The sequence below is a fragment of the Gouania willdenowi genome, chromosome 2 (genome assembly GCF_900634775.1).
Source record: "Gouania willdenowi chromosome 2, fGouWil2.1, whole genome shotgun sequence".
Classification (NCBI taxonomy): Eukaryota; Metazoa; Chordata; class Actinopteri; order Blenniiformes; family Gobiesocidae; genus Gouania; species Gouania willdenowi.
In genome coordinates this window covers 4,046,872-4,056,678 of record NC_041045.1, presented here as the reverse complement: position 1 = coordinate 4,056,678, position 9,807 = coordinate 4,046,872, and the positions used below count along the sequence as shown (strand labels likewise).

General features: G+C 37.3%; 2 protein-coding genes across 2 annotated transcripts in view; both read left to right on the top strand.

Moving 5' to 3' along the window:
• The window catches only part of appa (amyloid beta (A4) precursor protein a), a 40,064-nt gene extending 34,756 nt beyond the window's left edge, over nucleotides 1-5,308 (top strand). Inside the window, exons 12-13 of the mRNA XM_028472453.1 lie at nucleotides 4,345-4,350; nucleotides 5,197-5,308. Coding sequence (XP_028328254.1) covers nucleotides 4,345-4,350; nucleotides 5,197-5,308 — 118 coding nt within the window. The remainder of the gene's footprint in view (nucleotides 1-4,344; nucleotides 4,351-5,196) is intronic.
• A 2,290-nt stretch (nucleotides 5,309-7,598) lies between these two features.
• On the top strand, nucleotides 7,599-9,144 carry cldn10a (claudin 10a). Its single transcript, XM_028469108.1, has 3 exons — nucleotides 7,599-8,155; nucleotides 8,813-8,974; nucleotides 9,059-9,144. Exons 1-3 carry the CDS (start codon nucleotides 7,936-7,938, stop codon nucleotides 9,142-9,144), a joined length of 468 nt encoding a protein of 155 aa, XP_028324909.1. The 5' UTR covers nucleotides 7,599-7,935.
• The last annotated feature ends 663 nt before the right edge of the window (nucleotides 9,145-9,807 follow it).

Below are 9,807 nucleotides of genomic sequence, written 5' to 3'. Positions count from 1 at the left end.
CCTAGGGAGGAACAATGTAACATATTATATAATTACATGATGACGATGACAACTATATAAATCTTGCTTTTCATTGATTATTGATAGAAATTATGACACCATTAGAATTGTGTGAAGACTTTGACGGACAAAAAAAGCCAATGAAATGGGGTTAATGATCTCTTTGGCACACACTAACAGTGTTTATGTACATGTCAGGAGGAAAAAGAAAGAAAGACAGACAACCAAGAACTCCTGTTAAAGAGACAGTAATGCAAAGACGACACCGGCATTTCTATCCAATTACTCTAAAGAAAACAAAGACTCAATGACTGCCACAATAACAACAAATACTCCAAAACAACTTTTTCTAAACCCAAAATTATGAGCATTTTAGACCCTCAGAAGGCCAAAAAACAAAGCGCAAAGAAGGCATTATCCCAGTAATGGTCCACTTTACACAGATTCCTGGGTATCTACATAGAACACCCGATCTCCGCATCAAGACTCTCGCTCTATAAACTACTGCCCTGAGACTGCAAAAACAAATAGGTTAAGAAACAGTTTCTATGCCAGAGCCTTAACTGCCCTTAACTTTGAGAAAACTTTAACACATTCTAAATACGCAATTGTCACTGGATTCGTGCAATAACTGCGATACCAATCTAAACCAAAATGGCCGACTGTTGCCTGGCATCACCTGAGTTTTTGCGTCTTAAAAAGCCAGTTAATGCATGTAGGTGTAAAATGGCACAAAACTACGTGTGAAAATACATTAATTATGTTCTTATCTATTCATTGAAATGAGATATTTTGGGGATTTTGTTTCTGACTTTAATGCAATGGTTATGGGACAATATGGGTCAATCATCTAAGGATTTTACATGATATCTCATGAAATACACATTATCGGGCAAAGCTTGATGGAAATAAATAAATAAATACTTTGAAACCTTATACGGGATTATAATGGAACTAAAATAGGGCGGAAATAAAAACATTTAGAGTCATTTTAAAGATTTTTTAAAAACAGCAGTCATGGCCAAACAGTTACACAACATGATATTTTGACACTTTGAATTAAAGATGCACGATTGGTGCCGATTTTAGGAGCTTTTATCTTGTAAACTCTAGCAGATTATTTTTAGATTGATATTTTTTACATTTAAATATCCACAAAGCTGCTGTATTTGGACTTTTTTTTTTGCACTACAGGGAAACCTAAAACTCAGGACACTTTATTGGTAATTTAATATATATGTTTTTTTAGTTTGTCCTGTAGATTATTATTATTTTATCATCTACTCCAAACCCTGTGATTTTCTTTATTTGTTAAACCAAAAGTATTTTTTGTAACTTTTTTTCTCATCCAAGTGAGCGCATATATACTACATAAGTTACTATATATTTGGTATATTTTTATGCATTTAAACCTATTTTTAACTGAAAAACTGATATTTTGACACTTTGAATAGCAGAATAATTAAATAAGTATTTTTATGAGTAAATTTTTTTTTTTTTTTTTTTAATCAAAGTGAACATATATATAGTAAGTTCCTACATATTTGGTATCATTTTATGCATTTACACCTTTTTTAACTGAAAGAAATGCAGTTGGATAGAAAATGTAGGTGTCACGTCATTGACCCATATATATATATATAGTATTATTTAAATTTTTCTCCTCACACTCCCTTTTAAACATGAAACATTTTGTTCTCTTTTCATCAATATTGTTGCACGAGCTTAAAAACTTACCGTAGTGCCATTGTTACGTGTTTAAAATGAATTATATAAGAATATATAACATAAAACTAAACAAAATTACCAGCTACCTTTGCAAATTCTGTCCCAGCTCCTCCGACCGGTCCTCTGCGAGCACTTCAAACATGTCATCTTCCTCCAGTCTGCGCTTGTACCCGATGCTGAACAAGGGATTTAACCACCTGAAGGAGAATCAGCAGCAGAAACAAGACGATGAAGAGCGTAAAGAGCGATACAACAGGGCTTCAACACAGCATTTCATCTAGTGAAGCTCTAATTCTACATGCTGGTATAATGGGCGCCCCTGACAGCCATGGAATTCCCATGGGCCAAAACAAATGTGACAGGCAGAACTGAAAATAGGACAGCAGAGGCTCTCAGGGGCCTTTAGCTACAAATTCCTGATATCGTTTTCACTGGCTTGGCTTGAAATGCAAAAAAAAAAAAAAAAAAAAAAAAAAAAAGGAATTAATGAATGAATCAGCAAACTTTCTACTTCAAATGTGTGTTCTTGGATTGAAACATTTGATTGATTCAAACTTTTTAAAGGTTAACTAATTTATCCCCATCCCACTTACTGATTAAAATTGGATTTAAATTTTGGATTTAAACATCCGTTTCTCTCGAGATCTGACTTTGTTATCAGGTGTCAGTTACGTAACTTCCCTCTGCATGACCGCTCTCTTTCTTGCTGAGTCACTCTGAGGTCACCATTCAGTAAACTTATTCAGTAGTTTAGGGCCCATAATTCTGTTGTGTGTTAACTATAAGGTCCATGGACCATTTGGCGCCTGGCCGCAAACAAAAAAGTTAAGTTAAAAAAAACAAAAAAAAAAAACATAAATAGATTTGTCAGTTCTGCTTTTGCGCTCATCTACTTTACTTGACTACATTTCATTGGATTTACTGTGCGGGAGAAATAGAAATTACTATACGACACAACTAAACCCTCGCCTCCATGTTTTGGGGACAATATCACACATTTACACAAAATTTTCCATCCCGAAAAATGAGTGGCTGAAGTTAAAACGGTCAAAATCACGCGTGATTTCAGTCCGAAGTTAATTTATGAAATCTAATGCATAACAATATAAAATTAAACAGAATAGTCAACTTTTAAGTATGTTTGGTAAGTTTATTAGCCAGTAATTTACATCCAACTAGGGGAAAAAAAAAACCCATATAAATGGTTTTAAAAATGTGTTCTTTCATCAGTGTGGTTTGTAGAACGCTGAGGCGAAAATGGGACTCTTATGGCAATCAACAAAATAGGATTTTATTGATAAATTGTGACCATCACCAGGCCCTCCCTAAGGAAGGGTGAGATAAACTTAATTAAGATGAAGAATAAAGATGATAAAACAGAGGGAGTGTTACACCCCGGCGAGGGGGGAAAGGAACAGGGAAGAGGGAGCTCGGTGGACCTTGGTTGTGCAGAAAGTATAATAATAATTGTGTTGTGGATTGTAATCTTTATTGGACTCTAGTCCGAAGACCAAATGTGGTGAGATTACGAGGTTGACACAACACCCTCTTCAGGTATAATAGTTATTTTGTAATTTTTAAACATAATATTGTAAAATATTATTTATATATATATACACATATTTTCAAGCATACATTTATATATCATACGGTGACGTTAAAACAAAACACATTGTTCAAAAATGGAAAAAGTATTTACCAAAGTAAATGTCTGTTTTTATTAACAACCAAAACACGTGAAATAAATACTGACTTTTTTTTTTTTTAATTAATTATTTTTTTATACTCTTGCCAGAAGGTCTATCATTAATTTGTCTTTAAACACGATTGGTGGTGTAATGGTTAAATAAAGAAGGGTATCATGACTTATTATGAAATTATGAAAATGCTGGTTTGTGTTTAAAACTTCCGGTGATAAGAATTCCTATGAAAGCAATATTTTTCAAGACTACTGTATGATGTGCTTCGGGAAAAACGACTTCCAGGTTTCCGGTGGGTCTCCGGTTATCTTTTAAAAAGTTTAAAAAGTAGTTTAGAATATCATTTTGACACACAAACATAGGAGGAAAAAAAGTGTTCAATAGCGAGAACAAAGAAGGAAAAAAAGTGTCCGTAGTGCTGGCCTGAGCGTCCGAATTGTTTTGAAATGAGGAAACAACGTAAATTTACCAGAAGAAGATCTTGGAGCAAAGATTGCTGTCGCTGAAGGGTTATCTTTGGCATCTTTGCCCACTTTCTCCATGTTTCCGCTCCCCGTTCCGTCGCCGCGTATGTGAAACTAACTTTAGCTGAGACACTGTTAAAAAAAGACCGCCTGCCCCCGAGATTTGTTAAGTTTACGTATACAGTTTGTAAGGCACATGTTGAGTCAAAGAAGAACATCCGTAAAAGAAAAAAAAAATACATCCCTCTAAATCCGCCCGCCCCACTGGCTCCCTATTGGTTAAACTCCTCCACAGTTGCACCCGATTGGTCAAGTTAAATACCATGCCTTCACCCGATTGGCTTAGACTCTGCAGGGGTGTCCAATTCCGGTCCTCGAGGGCCATATCCAGCATGTTTTAGATGTTTCCCTCTTCCAACACACCTGATTCAAATGATTATGATCGTTATCAGGCTTCTGCAGAGCTGGATGAGGAGTTGATCATTTGAATCAGGTGTGTTGGAAGAGGGAAACATCTAAAACATGCTGGATAGTGGCCCTTGAGGACCGGAATTGGACACCCCTGGTTTAGAGCATAGTTCATTGTTTACAGTGTTATGGAAGAACATATTTCACATAATCCATCCATCATCCATTGTCAAACACACTTACTCCTGTTTTACAGGGTCACAGGGTTGTATTTAAAATAAAATAAATAAAAGTAGTATAATTAATTATATATGGTAACTGTGTCTAAGGTAACAATGCCTTTTGTCTTTAGAATCAATAACAGGTGCAGAATTCAGAGAAAAGTTATACTGAATTAAATTCAAACAATATACAGAAACCCTTAAAAAAAAGGTTTATACTAAACTGTTCATATACGCTACTAAAATTGGAAGATGTTTGTGAAGAAATGCACAAAAGTGATACAAAATATCAAAACTGTTTAACCAAACCATTAAAAACTGATAAGAGATTCAAGGTAATATCTGTCAATATCTACTTTATGATTAAAAAAAACAAAAAAACAACAACATGTGAATGTGTACAACGCCTCAGTATACAATAATGCAAATTGACCACAATGACTTCTGAAACATTGACTCAGTTTACGCAATGGGATTACAGCGTTTCTGGAATACTCACACCTCTCTGACTGTTTCACTCTTATCTCAAAAACAAAACTAACTCTTCAGTTCCCACTGAATTCACTGGTTGTTCTGATAACAAAGTATCTTTAAACCTCTCATTATGTTTGAGAAAAGACAGCACATCCTTTAGTGATATGTCAACATGTCTAATTTCCCTCTGTTTGCTTGCAGAGTATCTTTTGATCCCTTACGCAAACACTGCCACATAAACACAATGGAGATGCCCTATAAATACAGCTCAGGCCTCAGCTGCACATTTTCCGGCATTAAACACCACAGCTAATGTTATTTGTCAAAGTTGCGACCTAAGCCCCTCGTAGCCTCTGCTCCAGTTGATATTTATCTAGCTCTGAGGGAGAAGAAAAGCCCAGCGGGAGGTTACTGAGAACAGCTGAAGTCAACCTGTGCACTGTCTTTTCCCATGCATTCCCAGCAGTGTGATAGGCCTGACCTATTCCCACCTTAACTGAGAACAACAGGGGATAAGCTCACTTTAATCACACTTAACAAGATTAATGCATCACGTTTCAGCTGAGGAAACGCTGCAAGGCCCGCAGTGCGAAAAGACAATAAAAGGGAATTTGATAGAATGAGAGGAGATGTCAAGAGACTCATGTCAATCATCGAGTGACAGACAAAATCCCAACATTGGCTATGAAAAATGAACAAAATCTCAGTCTCAGGTTTTAATATGAAGTAATGACACATAATATATCAAACATTTTATCACAATTAGGGTTAGGGTTATGATAGGGTAAGGGGTAGAATTAAAATAAGGATTTTTGTTAAATTATATCGGATTTCAAAAAGTGGCACTGGCTTATAAAGTTGTCTTTGTGTTTAGAGAAAGTCTTTGAAAGATTTCAAATTACAACCAATAGCCCTCTGCAATTTAGCTATTTGGCTAGTAAGTTATTTAAGGTAAATATGTTACAGAAAACTGTGGTCTCTTTGCAATGAGATATACATTTTCTTTTAATGTTTTTGGACTGGTTAAACTTTTTGAATGTTTTTTTTTTCCTCTTTTCTTTTTCCCGGTTACCATCTTTGGTTCCCGGGGTGTTATCTAGCAACAGACATAGCAACAGACATAATTGAGACCATTGGGAATCATGTTCATATCCATTGCCTCTGAGGTAACAGGATATCATCGCCCGGTAAGCATCTGATAAAAAAGGAGAAATTAAAGAGAGATAAATATTAATAAATTATTAAAAAATATCATAAACCCCTTTAATTCATGTTTTAGCGTTGGTGAAAATACAATAAAACAACAAAACTCTTAAAAAAACTCTTAAAATCTATCTAAAATTTACGGTCAGTGTTGTCTAAAACCATTTGTTGCTCCAATGCAAATATAAAAAATTGCAATGCACAACAATAAAAATCACCTCAAACCAGATATTTAAAAATGAGTGCTAAAAAATGTTTAAAATTGGTAGTGGAGTCACAAGACGAAATAGATAAAACCAGGCCATAGATTCTAAAAATCAATTATCAACAACGACTCCAAGTTAGGGTAAGAAGGGTTAGACTTTTGATTAAAACTGGGTTTTTGTCAACTAAAGGGTTGGTCTCATTAAACAATGCTGTTAAAGTGGATGGATAAACCTTGACCATGCCTGACATGATAACAACCAGGAGCAGCTGCCCCACTATATGGCTGCTTTAAAAGATTACGATATTGGCATTTGCCTTGCAAAAGCAGTTCTAGGAAGTAGGAATACACTGTGAAGGCTCCAAATGTCACCAAGAAGTATTCAGGAAAATGTTGACTTTCCCAGAATGCTGAATATGTGTTTATGGATGTGTATACGGTTCCTGGTACTTGAAAGACTTACACAGAACTACATGCTCAACTAGGAAATGTTTCTAGGACAAGTTCAACTCATTTTGCACAGTACAGAGCCTCGTATTATTGGTGATGCATTAACCTTTAACGTTTTAAGAAATTAAAACTTTGTCAGTCTGGTTTTCCTTACATCCGTTACTCTTCTAACGTCTCCTATCCCAGCCTTCAATCCTGTGCTCAAAGTCCAATCCTATTGTTTGAAGCGTTGCTTTCCATTTAAGCTCAACTACACAGTTGTGTCACACAATAGCTGGATGTGCCCTGTGTCTGTTGGTAATTGATGGCTCGCAAAAAAACATTATGACACAATGAAAATATTTCAATTGTTATAAAAAAAACACTGGCCAAGAACAGCTGAACAAAAATAGGGCCCGGTTTTCTGCTAATGGCTGATACTAGAGATCAGAAAAGTTGTACACCAATAAACTATTTCAAATCTCGCCAACATCATCAGTATCTAGAGAGACCTACGACACAAATAAAGAAGTCTGTGTCATGTGATCACAAAATTGATTACATCCAAGACATTAGCTACAAATAGCCTGATGGATTCCTTCTTCAGCACCTTGATGGTGCTACAATGACATAAAAACAGAACCGCAACGCATAATTTAGAAACTTGGAAAACTGGTTCAGTTGGGATCAAGCCTTAGAAATCCAAACCTTTCAAATAACACCATCTCCGGTCCACCGTATATCTCTTGTCCCCATCTTTACTTCCCTCTCTGTCAAAGACTTTTCAGATCCTTTCAATTAAAGACTTCCATCTTGTGCAGATCCCCTTGCAGACTCAGAGCACACTGTGTGGAGTGATGAGTCGTGTGTGTGTGCCCTTTCCCATCACCACCTACAGCCACACGCAGACATAATAGAAACGACGGTGTGATAGATGAGCTGAGCTGGATGGTTGGATGGAGAACAGGCTGGTCAAGAGAAGAAGCAAGAAACTGTGCCAGCGCTGACGCACCTGTCCACAAACCAGCCCTCCCACCTCCAGCTCAGCCTCATCCCACACGAGGTGGGTGTCCCAGTTTGGACCTCCAAGCCACAAGGGTAAAATGGGCAACATGGCAACAGAGATCGTGGCCTTTCTCCTGACCATCTCAGGGTGGATCCTTGTGTCCTCCACTGTGCCAACAGACTACTGGAAAGTGTCCTCTGTGGACGGGACAGTCATCACCACAGCAACATTCTGGTCCAATCTGTGGAAAACCTGTGTGACTGATTCCACCGGCGTGTCCAACTGCAAGGACTTTCCATCAATGCTGGCTCTGGATGGTGAGGTTCTGACAAAGAAGCTTATATTTGGATGAAATTTGAAAAACTTCTCAGTCACATTTGTGTCAACAACCTTTTTTGTAAGAAAGAATTGCTCCAGGCGCTGGATATTCTGCTTTTGGCTTCAAGCCACAAACAATTTCCTCTTTAGAGGTTTCAGCAGTGACGTAAGGTATAGAAATGAGGTTATGGCAGCTGGCCAAACTGCTATACGGAGGTCAGATCAAATGCTTGTTGGACATGATTGAGTCAAAACGGTCACCTAAAGATATATTTGCACTTTCAGTCTTTATTTCTTTAAACAGTGGTATTTGTTATTCAAAGCAAATTTTAGTTTGGAAGGTTCTTTACAAGACAATTTGTTTTTTTATTATATACAATACTGTGATAACCACAAAGAGGGTTTAGCTTATTCAGACAAGGCTTTTCACTGCAACTATTACATTGTTTTATTAAAGTAAGTAATAAAGTCAGAAGTATGTTTTCATAGTTGTATTCTGATCTCTTTAAAATCATCCATTGGTCTCATTCCATCCAGTTTGCATTGGAACCAGAAGGATAAGCATGTGTTTTTTGGTTTGTTTTTTTTGTCAAAGCTCAGTGCAAGTTTTGAAATGTTTGTATCAAATCCAGTCTCACTACGTTTCATCTGTAAAGCCTACATTCAGGTGTGTCGCGGCCTGATAATTGCCGCCGTGTGTCTGGGTTTCTTCGGGGCCACCCTCGCCTTGGTGGGAATGAAGTGCACTAAAATTGGCGGTTCGGAGAGCACAAAGGCTCGTCTCACCGTGCTGTCGGGCTTTCACTTCATCCTGAGTGGTGAGACCAAAGTCGACTTAAACCAAGTTGAAATCTGAATGCGTCTTGGTTTGATGTGTTCATGTGGATTTCGTCTCTATGTAGGCCTCTGCTCTTTGACTGCTTGTTCCATCTACGGTCACAGGATCACGACAGACTTTTTTGACCCGCTCTTTGTTGCGCAAAAGTGAGTATAAAAAAATGAAAGGAAATCTTTATAGATTAATATTGGTCAATCATATCTAACATTCCTCCCCTGCAGGTTTGAGCTGGGGGCCGCCCTCTTCATTGGCTGGGCTGGATCAGTGCTGTGCATACTCGGAGGGCTTATCTTCTGTCTCTCGCTGTCTGAAGGCTTCAGCTTTAGGCAAGTCACTAAACATGGCCTCAGTAGACTCTAAAGTGCACAGATTAAATATGACTATCAGAATTGGGATGGAGCTCAGACCTCTGGAGTAATCTCTCTCCACATCTTGTCTGGTAATTGCCGAACATAGAGGCTAACTTGTGTGGTAATTATTTTTTATTAGCTCGCCTGGCTGAATGTTGTCTTTGTTACAACAGAGGGACTATTTGGAAAGTCACCTTGGCTAAGTGGAAGCTGCACAGAATCAGGCATCCGGCAGATGAAAGACAACATAAATAATAAGAGAAGTTAATACTTATAAAGACACCTTTATTGTTCTTTATGTTGGGACACGCAGATGCTGTTTTCTCAAGTTTTTAACACTTCAATTAAGGCTAACAGCAAAAAAAAGGCATAATTAAGTCACATAAGGGCATTGCTGTGAAAATTACAACCAGAGCCACATAGGAAGTAAATAAATAAAAGCAAAGTCATCCACAAAGTTGGC

Coding starts and splice junctions, on each gene's coding strand:
- cldn10a (XM_028469108.1), top strand. CDS start 7,936: ATGGGCAACATGGCAACAGAGATCGTGGCCTTTCTCCTGACCATCTCA. Junction 8,156..8,812: donor ATCAATGCTGGCTCTGGATG/GTGAGGTTCTGA, acceptor TCATCTGTAAAG/CCTACATTCAGGTGTGTCGC. Junction 8,975..9,058: donor CTTTCACTTCATCCTGAGTG/GTGAGACCAAAG, acceptor GTCTCTATGTAG/GCCTCTGCTCTTTGACTGCT.